We start from the raw sequence: 18,223 nt of genomic DNA, 5'->3' as shown, positions 1-18,223 counted from the left end.
CTTTGATCTGTCGGGGCCCCCTGTAGTTAACTGCAATGATGCTGAGCACGCCGAGCCATGTGTCTTCCATCTCCTTGCACTATTGCAGCACTGCAAAACTCTGAGTTGGTTATGCTTCTTATTTTAAATTTATGGATTAATGTATGAGTAAACGGTAAATTTAAGCTGTGGAGCTTAACTTCAGCAAAACAGGCTAAATACAAAGAAAGCTTTATGGATTGACCAGGTTTGGTGAGACTCTCTTTATATTAACTTCGCTTCGTCAGTCCTGGTGAACTCTAAACATTTATCTGTTAGACTAAACATAGGTTAAGCCAAGCTGTGAAATAGCTCAATTGTAGAACTGACATCTAATCAGAGTTTTATCTACTGATCCTCTGCCTAGTTAAATTACCACCTGGACTGAAATCCTTAGAAGAGTTGGAAACTGTCCTACAAAACCCACTACAAACAATGAAAATAAAATAAGCCAAGAAAATAGGCATCGTTAAGTTCTATCCCTATATTGTTCAATTCCTCTTACCTAGCTGATGTGTTTGGTTCGGGGACCTCATCTCTAGTTACGGCTATTTCCATACTCAGGCAGAGGAAGCTATGGAAGATGGAAGAAGTGAAAAGAGTAATATCAACATGCTTGATTTTTTCCTCACTTAGATTAGTTCTATACAGATATTATTCCACTGACTTCAGCAAATGACTCTCTTGATTTTGATTGGAACGTATTAGGAAGAAAATGAGGTTTTGCGTACATGGGCAAACATCTATTTTTTACATATATATATAGCAGAGAGATAGAGTAGTAGAGATCCACAAAAATATTTGGGGGGAAAACCACACTGATTCACACCACACTGTTTTTAACAGAAACAGCAATTTTAAAAAACAGAACATCCCTTGAGGGTGTGTGGGTGAATGAGTTGAAACAATACAAATAAAATGTCATAGATTCCAACTTCTGCAATCTCTGTAACAACACCCTCCAAAAAAAACCCCACGCCCCTGTGTGGGAGCTTTGTAAAACCTCAGACTCCACTTTTCCTGTCCCTTGTGATAATGGTAGCTCCCTGAGAACAGATCTTACAAAATTGTGACTTTCCTCACAGTTTTTTTTGAAATTTATCTCCCAGCATCAGCAGGCACAAACTCCATGACTTTAACACTGACCAGAAAGTCCCTTTGAAGCAGGATGTTTTCAGAAGAGTAGCAGGACTGAGGACAAAATAGCGACCTGCCACCGAATGGTCAGATCTGCCGCTAAAGAGTGAGAGTGCGGAAAGATCCCTGTTTGTTTCCAGCCTTGAGTCTAGTCCTTGTAAGGGTCATCCATATTGCCACAGAAGGCCTCAAGGGGTTTAGGGGATGAATAGACTTGCTACCTGTCTCAGAAGCTACTGAAGAAGCTGAACGGTGTAGCTATATGCTGGGGATGGCTCCTGTTCCCCTCTCACCACATCTCTGGTTGACCACAGTGATGGGGATGAAGAAGGAATCATTTTGGTGTCTCCATTTTACCTCTTTGTCCCGGGCACAAGGAAGCAGAGGGTTCAGGTTTGGGTTTTTTCTGTTGACTGCAGGCAAATTCAGGGCTTACAGTTTGGGTCTTCTTCATTCAAAAAGCTTCTGTGTGTGATTTTCCCCCATCTCCTGGTAGTGCTCGAGAATGGGATAGGTCTGGCACCATAGAATCATAGAATCATAGAATCATTAAGGTTGGAAAAGACCTCTAAGATCATCAAGTCCAACTGTTAACCCAACACCACCATGCCCACTAAACCATGTCCCTAAGCGCCTCATCTACACGTCTTTTAAATACTTCCAGGGATGGTGACTCTACCACTTCCCTGGGCAGCCTGTTCCAAGGCCTGACCACTCTTTCAGTAAAGAAGTTTTTCCTGACGACACCATATGACACTCCTCCCTCCCTCTGTCCCCATCCTCCCGCTTGGGGAGGCCCTGGACACTGAGGAGGACAGGAGGCAGCCCTGTGTCCACCTGAGAGCTGCCATGGCTTCCTGCATGGGCATACACCAGATTTCAAAACAACCTTGAGATCATGTTTTGCCGCCGAAGGTGCGTGATGTCCTGCAGAGCCCAGGGACAGTGTTTCACTATTTGTCTGTGGACACCGGTGAGATGACTGGCCCTGCACGGACCTTCCCTGTGGCGGGCAGCTTGCGAAGGGGGCAGACAAAGAGAGAGAGGTGGAGCCATGGGTATGGCCTGAAATCCTCCTGCTAACATTCCCTGGACGTGCTGTGACCAGGCAGGAGAGGGCTGATACAGGGTTATCTCAGCTGCAGCATCTGTGCTGAGACATGCCTGTGCTTTCCTTCATCAGAGAGCAACAGGGAAACGGGATCCTAAGTGATTTTATAATTTACATGTCTGCTTTTCAAGCGGTGTTTGCTATTTGCAAAGTTAGTCAGACCTGGGCTTCCTGAGCAATGTTTTCAAGAAAAGATTATGACTGTGTGAAGCATTATTCTGGAATCACCTATTGTGCAGTCCGCCGATGACAATTCCCTCGGCACGTTTTTTTCCTCTCTGACATTTCCAAAAAGAACATCTGTGCTGCCTATGGTCCCCTGTGCCAGGGAAGCAGTTGCTGATGTTATCCTCCCCTCCCTTCTGACTGCTTTACAAAGAGCGCTCCTTCCAGGTCTTCTGAAATAGTCACGTTGAAGAGAAACCGTCCTTGCCCTTGCAAGCCAATGGTGAGCTGTCAGGCCCAGGGCTGAGCACTGAAATTTGGGTGATCCATGATTTTGTGTCTTTACCAACACTTGGACGCAGCTCCAGAGCTTTCTTTCCAGTCCCAACCTCTTTTGTGCTTTTAGAAGGTAGATGAGTGTCTGTTATTTTCATTCCCCTCTCTCCTTTTTGCTAGAGATGCTGAGGTATCTGAAGGGGAATAAAAGTGCCATTCCTCCAGTTAGGGCTGTATGGGACTGCTTTTATTCTTATTGCTTTTTGTGCTCTGGCAGTTTAAAGAACTCACAAACGAGCCAAATCTGTGTTGTGGGAGACATTGAACAAAAACATAGTAAGCCCTAAGGACTTTTTATTACACGTGAAATAAAGCAAGCTTGTAACTTGTTTTCAAGATGTGGCATGGTGAGGGGTAGACCTTGGCTCTCACAGAGCTCCAGAGCTTGAACTACAGGACAATATCACTTCTTTATTGATCCTGAACCACCGCTAGACACAGCTGATCAAATGAATCACCTTTTACAGAGATAGGTTCTTTTATAAAGGATGCTGTCAGAAAAGTCTGCCTACTGAGTTGGGACATCTTTTTACCCCTTAAGTTTTGTTAGGGCAATGGAATTAAAATGATACTTTTAAGATGCTTATTAACAGAAAACAAGTTATCAACAGATAACTTGCTTCACTTCCCTGCGTTTCTTATGTCCATCATCAGGAATGGCTGTGCTTCGTTACGCCTGATTCTTTGTGGGTTAAGAAATGGGCAGGTACCTTTGTAGACTTGAAAAGAAGCCATGATCGTTCTGATACCTTGATTACACATGGTCACTACTAATGTGAAGAAAGGAGCTCAGAATGCAGAACCTGGAGTTACAGGGTGCAATGGCATCGGGAAACTAACACCTAAGATTTGCACTGGGAGCTCCCACCGTTTCCGTTTGGCACCCAGAAGAAAGGGCAGGGAAGAAAAGGCAGAAGTTATCCCAAAAAAGATGGTTTGAGCACACAGGGAAGTTGGTCCATAATAAAGCTGAGTGTGAAGTGACAGTACTGTTCTTACTCTAGGGCAGTGTCTCTGGTGAATGCTCTTACTCTGGAACAGGGATGTCTCCAGGGAAGCTATTCTCAGATGTGTGTTTCTACACGTATAATATATGTAGTGTGGCTAAGGTATCATTCCACAACCACTACAGTAATCATGCACTTCCCTATTGCAGACAATCCTTTAACAAGCAGCACCATCTCTGGAGGCTGACGTGGTTAGCCTTTGCAGAACAGTTTGCGCTCAATTTTGGAAGGTCTCCTTAATGCCAGTACTCAGCAAACCCTCCTACGTGATGGTGTAGCATCTTCAATCAGCTTTTAAAGAAATAAGAAAATAACTTGCCATGAAGCTGTTGTTCTGTTTACAGTCACTAAATTGTTAGGTATTTCTTTCCCTTTCTTCCTCCTCCGCCTTTTCTCTCTGGATCGCACCCTTATAAACACACGGTGCTGAGCACTGAGCGTCTGGCTTTGCCCTTCCAGGAAGTGAACCTGGTTCAGGAGCAGTTAAGGAGTTCCTCAGAAGGTACAACCAGCTGAAGATAGGTAAACCACCAACCACTGGTCCGAGGCATTGCAAAAAATATTAAAACAGACACCCATGTCTCAATTGCTAGTGTAAATATTTAAATGCATACCAGTTTTGTTTAGTCTGTCTACTCAATTTTTTTTAACCTCAATGTTCATGTCAGGCTGGGGCGGATATTTTGGAACCAGAGAAAGTTTTCTCATTGTAGCTGTAAGATTATTCTTTGTTATAAAGCTGGTCAGTTTGGCTCGATGAGCCATCTGCATTGACAGGCTGTTGCGGTAATATTTACATGAAACAAGTAGGATTTGTTTTATGTATGTCTGAATCTGGGCTGCCAAAATGTCCAATGCCCCCAGTATTCTGCCGTCTGCTGGACACATGTAGATGTGTAGATGTCCAGCTGGAGATCCTGTCTGTTGGTGATGGCTTGGGTCACCTTGGGTGATGGTGTGGGTAGGGCCTTCGCTGTGAAAATTAGCAGGTGATGAGGCATGGCGTGAGCACGCTGCTGGAGGATAGATTTCCAGCTCCCTTCTGAAGGACCAGGGTCATCTCAGTTTGGAGAAGATGGATGTAATTATCCCCCTTTCAGAGCCGATAATGAACTGACATAATTTCCTATGCCACCTTGGTTTTCCTTCAGGGGGTCCATTATCACTGCTAATGAGACCCAAGTCTACTTAAATTGTGACGTTAACAAAATCACAGCCTGGGCTGAACAGCCTCGGGCGCAGAGGCTGGCTGAGTCACCCAGATGCCACAACCTGTCACAGAGAATTCAGGATTTGGATTCATTTCAAGGCAGCTTCTCGCACAGCAGCCTCCATCCATTTTGTGGGAGCAGCAAGGTCAAGCAGGATGTGCCCTCTCCTAGGACAGCAGGGGCAAGGCCACCATCTTGGATTACCTAGGGGAATATAATTGCAGCTCATGCTCAAGGTTCAGTTCTCCAAACCTGCTGCCCAGGTTTGCCCACGGTGTTCTAGGTGCCTAGCTGCATCCATGATGTTTATTTTTTAATTTCAGAAGCGAAAATAGTTTTTAGAGCTTGAATACTGGAATTCCCATGGCTGCAGTGGCATAAAAGGGGGAATGAAAGAGCAGCTTCCTAAAGAACATTTTGGGATTTTTTTCTATTTCCTCTATTTTAGTAGGAAGAGTACATAACTTAATGTGTTTTGTAACAGGACAGTATGAGATGACTGCCTTTTACCCTGAACTTTTTTTAATTAATTGAATAGTTAAAGAAAAAAAGAGTAAAAACATTTTTTGTTATTTATATTATGCAAAAATAGCATGAAATCTGAGAGAGTAGAAGTGACTAAGAAAACCTAAAGAAACCTATAGCATCTGCAAGTTACGGAATATGAAGAAGCAGCAGCCTGAGCAACTTAGGCTTAAAGTAAGATATGGTGCAAAAGCTACTTTCTTCTTCTCCTACTTTTTTACAGTGAGAACAATCATTCACTGGATCAACCTACCCAGGGACGTGGTAGATTTCCCATCACTGGAAATGTTTTCAAGATGCAATTGGAGTGCTAGATAATCTCATCTAGGCTCCCTTTCCCACGAAAGGTTGGACCAGATGACCTTTTGAGGTCCCTTCCAGCCTAGGCTACTGCGTGATCTTGTGATCCTTGCCTTAGTCAGGGAAATCCATTTTGTGTTGTTGGTAATAAGATACCTGAAGATGCTGGAGGCATCTTCTGTAATGAAGGAGTTCCGGGGTTGGATTCCTGCTTCCACCCTAGTTTATGCATTTTATCCCTTGATTCAACAGTTAAATCCTGGTGGTCTAAGAAAACAAGACACCTTTTTATGGAGAGGTTCTCAACCTATATTTGAAGCCTCAAAGGTCACTTCTTCAGCTTCAGACTGAAGAAGGGCTTGTGTGCCCAGATGGTATTGCCAGTTTTGCCCCAAGACACTGGTTGGGCTAACAGAGGACAATGTCTTTTCTTATGAACCTCGCCCAACTTCAACTGAAAAACCACAGCAGCCTTTGAAGCAGGACTCAGATCTCCCTCCTCAGGCACCAGTTTTTCATTTGGCGATAGCATCGGGCTCCCTCTTGCTTAATCCACCTCTTTCAGCAGGAGGAGCAGGGATCAGCCTTACCCCAACCTGACCTGAGCTTTAGTGGTTAGAGCACTCCTGAAAACTCAGGTGTGAGGGTGTGAACTCCGTCACCCTCCCTTGCCAAGAGAGTGCTGACAGTGGTCCACGTACAACAGGAGGAAAACAGCACCACTGCATTTTTTGATGCTTTCCATGGTATTGAGCGCAGCACTGCCTGTAGGTAGCTATATGGGGAGAAGGCTGAGTGGATTGGCCTTTTTTCAGATTTGGCTAAAGAAATTCGGGTTAAAAGTATTTCTGATAGTTCTGTTAAAAAATGGTGATTCAAAAAAAGTGTTTTTCACAATTTTTACAGCGTAAGTGAGCATTTCCTACCACGTGAGCTTTCAGAAGACTGTAAACAACATTCCAGCCATACTTGTGCTGTGGCTGGATATGGACTTTCTGGAGCCTTTCAATGCTTTTACAATGTGTGTTTATTTTAATGGGAGGGTGAAATATCTCATATTCAACTGGGTGGAACCCATAAAACCACAAGCAGTGAAGATTTTTGCATGCCCAATGGGTTTGGAGAGTTTTGTTCTGAAAACTGGTCCCTCTGATCCATCCTCTTCCAGCCATACATGCAAAGGGGAAGACTACAGAGCCAGGAGGACTAGAAGCCAGAAGGTATTTCTTTAGCAAAATGTACTGTTGGCTATGTTATCTTCACAAAAAACTATTGTAATGAGCTATTTACTCAATAGTGTGACTTATGTACTTCTTATGCCAGTGTCAATACTCATTTAGGCTGAAATCTTGGAAACTGAGCTCTGTGATACACCAGGAAATGTTGTACTCTTCCTTCCCCACCCCTACAAGGAGCCCGTGTTGTTTTAGGGTTTTAAGACACAATGATTCATGAGTCACATGCAGTTCACTTCTTACAGGACTGATTCAGGGTCCTCGCTGAGTATCAGACATTGGACTTGAAAAGACAGGAGAACTACTTTTTAAAATGGGAAACATTTGTGACAACTTAAGATGCTACTTAGACATGGTGGCGGAGATGTTTGTTCAACACTCAGATGGGCATCTGACACGGATTTCTGTGGTTTTTCAATTTCTGAGAAGGTGTGCTGAGACCTTTTTCTGACCTTCCCCATGAGGAGGCAAGTATGTGTTCAGAGCCTGATGTGTCCCAAGGTGTGTTAGCAATGTAATTTAGATACCCATGCCGACCTAAAAGGGATCTTATATGACTTTTGGCTCACTGAAGTCAGAGGCAAGTGCAGCAAGTGCCACCAGAGCTAGAGCTGTGGGTGGCTGTCCATAGCATGTTCTGTCAATAAGAAAGTGTAAAGACAGCGTTCATTATTTACTGGCTGCAGCCCCATTGTTTCCTGTAATTTCAAATTCCAGTGGAGAACATATTAGTAAACCCAAGCCTTGGGTTGAAAAAACATCTTGAAATTTAATGCAATGTTCCCTTTTTATTATTTTACATCTAGAGACTTATGTGCGTGTGTCACTGCTTTGTGCCAACAGAAATCTCAAACCTGCCCTCAGTAGTGCTGGCTTGTTGGGTCTGTGACATAGCAGATACTGTAATTAGTTTTATTTTAAATAGAAATGTGTGCTAAGTATGTGTAAAGGCAAAGTTTCTGTCTGGCAGGCTCTTCTGCCTGTAGCTGCAGGAATTGGGTTACACTGATATTGTCACTCTTGTTAAAAAAACAAAAGCCCTTGTCCCATTGCAAGCATATTTTGCTCACTGCATCATAAAGTTTTTATAGTATAGGTGGGGATAGTAGGAGGGGAAGACAACGCTGAGATACTAAGTTCCAGGAGACTAGTTATACCTGTTGAATATAATCCGGTGATCAAAACACTGAACAATGAACATGAAAAACACATGAATCAACAGATTGAATGCTTATTCTTAATATTAATTATATGTGTATCCACATAATTTGAAAAATTCAGTGTATTGGATTGTGCAGTGTTATGAGGTATAGCATTGCAATGCCTTAAGAACTTCTTTGTCCTTGCACTTGTTGTTTTTGTCACAGATAACTTGATTTTAGCAGTTAAATGATTAACATTTTTTGAGCCTTTGTATATATATGCTGTGATTTTCCTTAGGCTCATTTTTCAGTTCAGGTTCTCAGTGAGGAAAATATTCAGTGAACCTGCTGCAGTCTCATTACATACGATCTCAGTTCCTACTATAAAAAGATTGTATTATTATTTTATTAGTATAAGGCAAAATCAGTAGTCAAGATTGCCTGCAGAGTACCAGTGCTGTTCTTTGAGTGGTCTTGGATGGACCTGAAAACCAGATATGAATCTGACAGCTGTTGATGGCAAGTGTTATGTTACTTTCCAAATACCCAACTGATATACAATGCATGCGATTGCTCCCTCGTGCACACCGATTGTAGATAAAAGAATATAGGAGTATTGATAAGTACCCAAGTTTACAATGAAGAAACCTCTTTTATGTTTTCTCACTTTCTTATGAAACAATATTCCAGTTTTACTCTTCTTCAAGAGCTGGGAAGGCTGAAGCTTTTAAGTGTGTTGCATAGAAAACGGTGCAATTCTGGAAGGTGATGAAAGCACCTGGTAAAGTTTCGATCAAGCTCCAGCTTCACTGAAGTCAAGAGGAGTTTTTAGTACTTTAGGACTTTAACGCAGCACTTGAACAGGATTAGCAGGTTTAAATGATGTACTATAAACTGTTGAATGCTAAAAGCACTAGAAGCCATCAACAACGTTTACAGGTTCTCACCAGCTCAAAAATCTTAGTGCCACGTGTTTTATTTTTCCCTCTTATTTTGCTCTGACTCTCCTACCCAGGTACTCATAGGTTCCTTGCTGTGTCAGTACCTGAGCATCTACCAAGAGTTATAGTGTGCTGCTCCTCTGTTTTCTTTGTTTGTGCCAGCTGGTGTGAGTTGCATGAGATATGTTTAATATTATTAGCTGACTCCTGGGGAGCTTCAGTATTTAATTGAGTTAGTTCAGTATAAATAAATACTGCTGTTGTTTTGCATCACACAAGATCACTGTGGTTCTGTACTTCTGGCCAGTAACTTCCCTGTGACAAAAAATGTTTGCTTATAGTAATCTAGGAGCAAATAATGGTTAATAGGCTGACTGCAGTCTTTCAGCCTGGTTAATTCCTCATTTTTGTTGCTCGGGGTCTGCTTGTGTTCTACAAGCATCTCATTTAAAAGCAGCATGAAAAGGTAGAAGCTATAGCAGCAACCCAAGGCTATGCCTTATGTGAGCAGTGGGAACTGGCTGCTGATGCCCTTCTGCATTCTCAGAGCATTGGTGGCTTGGGCACAGGTGGGGAAGGGGCAACAGAAGGTGAAGCCACAAAGTCAGTTGTGAATATTAGCTTCTCTAAAGTAGTAGTTGTGTTAGGCACAATAGAGAAGCTGTGCTAATCCATACAAGAAGTTGACATTTGCAGCCCGTATGCTGACTTGCCCATCTCAGCTGTCTCTAGCAATTTACAGCTCCATTCCCCTGTGTGTAAGACAGCTGCAATTTGTTGGAATGGTTTAAGACTAGAACTTGAAACAATGCTTGAACCTTGAAGAGAAATCAGTATGGTTGTAGTTTCAAAATAATCAGTGACAGAGTAATGGCCTGGAAGAAGTGTCAGGGGAGGGAGAGAACATGATCCGGACCAACAATTTGTACACAGTCCCAACAGCAACTGGGATCATTGCACAATAATCCCAGTCATGATTTTTGCCCACAGTTTCAGGCAACTAGTATTGTTTACCTATTTCTTCCAATTCCCTGTTCCCATGATGGAGGTTAATGGGCCTTTTAAAAGATTTTGTAATAGAAGCTGATGATGGTGGTTGAAATAAAACTTTTTGCTTTTTAAAGAGAAGGGGAAAAGAAGCTTAAATATGACCACATGTTACATGAGACTTTGGTAGCATGTATGTGAAGTTTAAACTCTACGATTTATTTAAGAATAAAAATGTGTTCCAAGTTCTTTCAACTCTCCTGAAAACTAGTAGGAAATCCGGACATCCCTCCATTCCCTCATGAGCAGTCAAATTTAAAATAGGGATTTGGTTTCCATTGAATGCTTGTTCAGTTTGTGCCTGGCACCGGCTGTCTGTCCGTCGGTAGTTTTGGGAACTGTAGGGGCTGAACTCTGAACAGCAATTGCATTCTTCACCAATGCAGAATGCTTTCAAGGGCCTGTACGACAATCGCTAGCCATGCTTGCTCCTCCTTCTCAGCAACCAAATCACAAAAATGGGAGTACGTCACTGTAGCTGATGACTAACATAGTAATTATAAAGAATGCTCAATATATATTTTCTTCATATGCTTAGAAAACCTTTTTTTTTTTTGAACTGTGGGAACTATAGGTCCTTTTTCTAGTGGTGCACCCAAATTTGTACAGAGTAGCTGACGTGGAAGTGTAAGTATACAGATACTCCTGCACACGTTCCTTTTATAATATACAAATATATTTTGTTTGACAGCATCATAGTGCAAAAACATTGTAGAAATGACATCCCTTCCCTGGGGTCAGATCTTTACAGATAGGACACAGCACATCTTTAGGCTTTAGTAGTAAGGTAGTTCCAGAGTTTGTTGAATTATGATGGCTTCATTAGAACAAAAACCATAAGAAAACCATAACAGGGATATGCAGAAATTAAACTGAAAAAAAAAAAAAAAGATATTTGAGAGGTTTTTCCTATCTTGTGGGAAAGTATTTAAGCTAAATAACTTTAGCTTAAAGAAATAAATGTTATGAGGACCTTTATAAATATTTATAGAGTAGTAATGCAAAAATATAGAATCACTAAATCTATGTGTTTATCCTTCAGCAAAGGTCTCTGGTTGATAATAGAGAGCAAATAACATGAGAAAATCTCTCTGACAGCTAGACAGAGAGGCCATTTTCCTCATCTGAACTTCTATCATAGTTATCTCCATGCTGATTTTTTTTTGGTGTTTATGGAGGCATAGGATGGAATCGCTCATCCTCAACCCTCCGGAGGCAGCAGGGATCAAGCCGCCGGCCCGTGCCTCCCTCCCAGCCAGCCCTGATGCCCCAGGTGTCAGGAAGCTATCTCTAAAACACTTTTGTTTACATGGTTATTGAAGTGAAAGAGTAATAGTAACTGGGACAATTTCCCACTTAAATTAGGTGAAAAATGAGCAATTTTTTTCTCCCAAACAAAATGGCAAGCCTCTGACACTGTGCTAAGGGAGACCATCAGGGAGAGGATATCCAAGTGCATCAATGCCAGGGTACAGAGTACACAGAACAGCAGTGGTGAGCATCTAGAAATGTTGCTGGCATTACGAAATTCAAGTGCAGGTGCAGAGAACAGACTGTTTCTAGTTGCATGTTTAGACAAGGTTTTTGCAGCCTGACTTTCAGTGAATGTTAGTTGGAAACTGTAATCCAGGAGTTTAAGCTTTGCTTTTTAGATGGCTCATCCCCTTCTTTATGAATATTGAGGAAAGTTAAATGTAGGCAGGGCCTTCCTAGCCATAGCTGGTGATTACAGTAGCCTGAGGAATGCTCTTGACATGACACAATCTTTTATAAAAAGCAGAAAAGGCAAATGCATTTAAAAAAAATAAACCAGGTACTTATTTATGAAGCCTTTTTCATACGCAGTGTTCATGCAGTGGTTAATCCTTGCAAGAACTCAGAATTACCAAGGAAAAAGCATTGCTATTAAGCACTCAGTTCCAGGATTTATTTTCATATATAGCAAAAAAGAGGAATTTTGCATGTAGGACCAGGATTCACAGAAGCCAGATTTCTGAGCAAGGATGATACAACATCATTGGGTGTAAGAAGCAGCAAGGTATTAGTCACCTTCACTGCTGAAGATGTTAATGTCTCTGGCCTCTTAAGCACTGGTATGGTTAGTCTGGAAGGGGGATTGTGCATTCGCTGCCTTTTAGCTTAGATCCGTAACACGGGATTTGGTTGGAGTTTAGGTGCCTTGCTCCTTTTTTGGTTTTTTTCTCCAGTTCCTGGTGCAAGGTTGGCAAAAGTAAGATCAGAATTGTTGGTGTGATCTCTGCCTAAGAACTGACCAAGTTAGTTCACTCACTTTTGATGGAGTTTCAGAAAGCTTTAGAGGTTAGGTGTTTGGCCTGAAATCCGTATGGTTGATTCTTGTGTTATGTTTGGCCTACAGTCACTGCTGATGCACACATGGTGTGAATGGTTCCCGTGGGGCAGGGATTGCCAACACCTTCTTGTGAGTCAGCCTCTCCGCTTCAAATCCCCCCCTTCCTTCCCAGACGTAGCAGGAGCCTCTCACCTGGTCTCACAAGTGAGGTTATCAGCACCAGGTTATCCGAAACACTCCTTGTTGGTCACCTTCAGTTTCTCCATCAGCCTTTCCGACAGATCAGTTCGGGGGTACCAGAGCAGCTGGGGGAGTTTGTGTGGTGGAGTTGGGGTGTGATACACACTGTTGGTACTTCTGCTCCCAGTGTGTGTCAAACCCAAATTACAAGGGGATGAGACTGCTTGCAGTGAGGGCATAGCTGAAACATGCTTGTCTACCCTGGTCAGGGTTTAGCTTCGGATCAGCAGTGACAGCCCATTATGCAGTATTGTCTTCTGCTGGGCAATTGTGAGTGCTTTGTATACATTGTTCTTAATTGCACTCAGACAATGTGTCCATTGCTGCTGCTCTAAAGCAAAACAGCACCAAAATATGAGTGTGCTGGAAGTGAGGTTGGGAAAGTACTTCTGGAACGGGACAGGGAGAGCTTCTGCTCTGTTTATTTGTGCCAGGCCTGGCTCACAAACACTGTCACTCTCTAGAGTCACTCTTTTCCCCTGTCTCTGGCCCAGGCAGTCAGGTGTGAGACAGGCAGAAAGACTGACAGCCTGTGAAGTGACACAGATAGAAAGCAGGGCATTTTTAAAAGAGCAAATGCATTATAAATATATACATATATTTTTTGCTTGTGATTTTGTTTCATTTAGACCGCTAGAACTGAGGTGAAAAATCCATGCAGTTGTCTTTGTTTAGTTTTGCCTTTACGTTTTGTCCCTGTGTCAGCCTGAGTGATGGAAATCCTAGAGGTCAACCCCACTTCCAGGCCCTCCTCGCTACCCTGTGCGAGTTATGGGTGCTGCAAGGAAAACACATCTCTGTTTTCAAACCACTGTTTTCATTTGAATTTGCAAATTACGTGGAAATGTTTCTGTTGGCTTTGAGTTTGACCGAAGCTTGTTTTTACAAATGGTAGGAGCGAGTTAAAGCAGCCACGGGGTTTCGGGTCTCCTGGCTCCAGCACTTGGGATGTGCTACACCTGAGGACGGGGCCGCAGAGCCTCCCTCGTCTGTGGAGCAGGGTGCGGGGCAAGGCCTACCTGCGGCCACCGGCGTTGATGCCAGCCAGAACCGTAGCCCCACGTGAAGTTTCAGCAGCCACCACTGCCCTCTCACTGCCCAGTGGTTAGTTCATACAGCCAGCATTTAGGACAGCACATTTCTGCTTCATAAAAGAGGCCGTGCAAACAGAAGGAACCATTTTCTGAATTTCCCGTGTGCACCTAGTGACACTACTTTAATGGCATGAACTGTACAACACTCATTATTCATGTCTGTTTATCTCTCTCAGTTTTGGCCTTCAAATTGTTTCAGTATCATACGGCTGCACGGATGTACTTGCTATCCAGTGTGACTGAGAAGGAATATAAATCTGTAGTTCACCTTGGACACTAGACAGCATTGGGTTCGCTTTCTGACTGGCCTACATTAATCAGGTATCCTGCTCATCCAGCTGTAAATCAGCAGCTGATTAATAATCACAGAGAGAGACATAATTAGTACTGGCATGTAACTGTTTTATGGATCTCTCTTTTCTGGAAGCCAAATCCAACCATATGGAAAAATGTAGCTGAGACACTATAAATATGATTCTACTTAGACAGTCATCTCTTCTGTTTTCTGTTATCACAGCAGTGTCAGCACAAGGAAAACAATGAAAGTGAAGAGATGCTGTTGCAGATTTTATTACAAGTTTGAGGGCTTGGGGCTTTTTTTCTTCTTCAAGGACACTGTGTTAATCTGAAGAAAGAAGGCTTGATTTGTGTTCGTTTATGCCTGCCACAATTATTTAAGAAATAGCTTCAGTGCTCATACTTGAAGAGCTTTGGTTCTCTTTTAACTATTTCTGGCAGAGTTAGAAAGATATGCCTTGTGCTTTGTATCATGACAACTTGTCTTCTCCAGTAAGCCACATCTTAAACTGTGTCAGCCCTCTCTACATTCAAAGTAACTGTCTTCTGTTCATTGCTGTTGGATTGATGCTGTTAACTGGGTGTCTGCAGTGCAGCCAGCAGCAGCGAGTGAGGATTTCCACAGAAAGTGAAGGCTTTAGTAGTGAAGTGCAGATGGGCACCAGGCAGCAATTAAATCCATGTAGCTGGGAATCTTTAGGCAGAGCCTCTTCTGATCTTCATGTTGATCTTCATGCAACACACTAAAAATAAAAAAATATCTTCTTTTGAGGACCCATTCACAAGGCTGGTGCCCTAGTATCAACTACTGAAACCCTACTGGCATAGCAAAAACAGAGGAAAATATAATAAAATGTGGAGTAAGAATATCTCTTATCATATTTGAATCTTTGCAGGATCTCTGTAAGGCAGATACCGTCTTTTGAGAACAGCAAACAATTCACCCCGAAGCCATTTCCTTGTGTATGTTTCGTTGTGGTGGCTTTTTAGACTATTTTTAACTATATTGTTGAGCATTCATAGGCTGGATTAGTAAATGTGACCCCACTGCAAGTGGGAGAGGTCAACCATGCTGGGGAGCTGGTTTCCCAAAACGCTGTGTTGGAGAAGTTTAGGTAGACTGCAAGAGGGGGAGGCCTTTGTGGTTCTGCTCCCTATGGAATAAAAGGGAGAGCATTCTGCCGGGATACTGGTGGAGTGTGCAGCTTCCAGCAGCTCAAGCTAAGAGGAAGTCAGACCTCTTTTTCGGGGAAGGAATGGGAAAATGCCTGCTGCAGTGGAGTCAGGAGAGCTCTTTGTTTCTGTTTTACATGATTATTGTTGCAGTCTCATCTTGGAATAGGTGCCCCAAATAGCTTTTCTGTTGGTCTTTTGAAATAGTTGACCAACTTTCTCTTCCACAAGAGTATTTTCTTTGGGACACCTCCTTTTTTTTTGTGAAAGGTTTTAGAAATAACTTCCGCCACAGCCATTCCCATCCAAACCTTAAAGCGTATACAAAGCCCTTACACAGCTGCATCAGCATGATACAGTTTGGGTTGGGGTTTTTTTTCCCTCTTTAAGATGGAAGTTGTCAGAAGCAGTATGAGGTAAATGATGGTAAATGATGGTAAATTATAATTTAGTGCTAAAAAAGGTTTTTAATTCAATTGTCTCTAAAAATCCAATACCCTAAAAGAAATTAAACTGCTGCTCCAAAGCTGATATAGAGAGCTCTGTGACTCGTTCTCATCTCATCTTTCTGTCCCAGAAACTGCTTCCATAAATCATTTCTCTTCCAAGGCCTCTGTTCAGTGTACTACTTCTTTTTCTGACACTTAACCCACTAGCATTGTGTACTGTATGTATTATGCATTGCCTTTTGTGCATGCCATATATTACGAAGAGCTTTTTCTCCCTAAGGGTTTCTGCAGCTATTTCTGTGAGTTTGTCCTACAGGGCACTTTTATGAAAGTCATCAGTTAGCCTTTGCTATGGAGAAAGAGATAATAGTAACTGAAAGTAGGCCAAGCTCATTAGATTATGATTAAAAGGCAGATTATTTTTTTTTAATGTAGTGAATGAGGTTCTAGTGGGTGGGTGCTGGGCAGAACTCGTGCTGGAGAAAAGTCACAGGTGCTGTGTCCTTGGGCCACTCTGCCTCTTCAGTTATTTTATAGCTTTAATTAAATACTGACTCATGAAGAGCACGGTGACCTTTAACTTCATTCAAGTGACTTTCTTTAACAAGTCTTAAGAAAGAAGTGCCATGTGTGGTCCTCCCTTTGCTGTCTATGATGAATCTAGAGCAGGGAGTTGGGACCACAAGGAAGTTGTTTCAAAGCAGGTTTGTAATTTGCCTCTTACAACGCTGTATCTTCAGCTCTTCTGGGAACATGCATGTCTCCACCAGAAATGGAGGATTTTGTCACTGCGGAGGTTGAGTCAGGATTTAGGATTTGGATTTTCTTCCAGAATTATTTTAGAACCAGCTTTGAGGTCTCTAAACTGGTGAAGTCCCAGGCTGGCCCAAGGACCTTGGTCTGAGGTCTGAGGACCTGCGCTTAGTCATTCAGTGGGAGTCCCGCGCTCCCTCCTTGTCTCTGGTGGGGCTGGGGGGCCAGTGGGACCCCCCACCACCTCTTGCACCTCTTCCTCCGTCAAGGTGGTGACCCCTCTATTTTAGTGTCTCAAATGAGCTGGAATAGCAGAGCTGGAAACTTCATCTGCATGGCTGGATTTGAAAACAATTCATCAGGTGCAGTTCAAGTAGTAAATGGTCTGTACAGGCACTGCGTGGGGACTCGAGTCCCACAGTCCCCAGGTGTTCAACTCCCTTCATTGATTGCATTGGCCTCTACCTGAAGGGCAGACCCTGCCTCCTGTATGAAGGACCACAGCACTGTGCTCCCGGTGTGACCGCCTTTGTGACTGGGAAGATTTGTCAGGGCACAGGGCTGGGTAAGGTTCCTTTTATTTCACCAGCAGACCTGCAGAAGCTATCAGGCCTCACCCTGCTCTCTTTCATTAACCAGAGGCAAGGGGAAAATTATAGACTGTAGCCTCTGGTTTAATTAGCCACCTGGTATTCCTGTCCTCCTGCATCCGCAGTAACTATTTATACACATGAGACTACAAGGAAGGCTGTGGCTCTCTATTTTTTCATGACCAGTCTTTCCATGTAAGGTGGTAATTCAGCTAATTTGGAGAACAGCTTTCCTTCTTTTTGATTCTGTGTAACATGATAGGATTGGCATTTTTCCCTCTTGTTAAGTGTCCGTATTTTATTGGCCACCACCGTTGTCACAGTTTGTACTCGAGTGATTCCTCGGCACCAGATGATTTCCATAAGTACACAAGATTTAAATAGAACTTGTTATCATGTCTCCCTTTCCCTCCCTTCTCCTTAGATGTAAAGGAGCATCCCACTATGGCCTTACTAAGGAACGGAAGAGGCGTTCCCAAGACTGCTCTCCGGACCATGGCTCCAGCTTAGCAGTAGCCGCCCTGGGCCCCGAGCTCTCAGCAGCTGCGGCCATCGCCTTAATGACAGATGAGCCGGGGCTGGTGAACCCAGCCTTCAGCCCCACCTCAGAGGACAGCCAGTCGGGCAGCAGCCCTGGAGACCTGCATCGCAGCAACCGAAACAGAAGTAAGAACTAAAAGTGATGGTTTCAGAGCCTGGTGGCCTCTTTCAGCATTCGTTTTCTGTGAAACATATGTTGTTGGAGGATTTAAAAAAAAAAGGGAAAGTGAAAGGTTTAATTTTACATGGCTTGTCAAATTGCGCACTCAGTGACCCAATAGATTTGAGGTGAAAACTAGATTTGCTTGGCCAGGGGCAGCATCAAGCTGAAGACAGACTAGCTGCACACACGCAAACTGCAAGTCTTAAGAAAGATTATTTAGGCAAGTCAGCTCGGTTGGAGGAGCAAATGGCATGGGTGATGTGCTGGAGAGGTGGTGTAGCTGTGTAATGGCTTCCCCAAAACATGGTGGCCCAAGTAACCCCCACAGACCATGTTATGGACACCTACCCAAAAGCCTGTTGGGAACTGTCTTTGGCAGTTGCCAAGTATTTGGAGGAAAACAAACCTTAATAAGTGCCCTGGGAGCTTGGGGGATGT

The 18,223-nt window shown here is 43.1% G+C and overlaps 1 protein-coding gene across 2 annotated transcripts in view; it reads left to right on the top strand.

Moving 5' to 3' along the window:
- LNX1 (ligand of numb-protein X 1, E3 ubiquitin protein ligase) overlaps positions 1–18,223 on the top strand; it is a 69,456-nt gene that overhangs the window by 16,159 nt on the left and 35,074 nt on the right. For both annotated transcript variants that reach the window (XM_009587392.1, XM_009587393.1), the window contains exon 2: positions 17,507–17,748. In XM_009587392.1, coding sequence (XP_009585687.1) covers positions 17,507–17,748 — 242 coding nt within the window. The remainder of the gene's footprint in view (positions 1–17,506; positions 17,749–18,223) is intronic.

This window comes from Fulmarus glacialis, unplaced genomic scaffold, assembly GCF_000690835.1.
Source record: "Fulmarus glacialis isolate BGI_N327 unplaced genomic scaffold, ASM69083v1 scaffold5791, whole genome shotgun sequence".
NCBI lineage: Eukaryota > Metazoa > Chordata > Aves > Procellariiformes > Procellariidae > Fulmarus > Fulmarus glacialis.
This window is presented reverse-complemented; position numbering and strand designations above follow the sequence as displayed.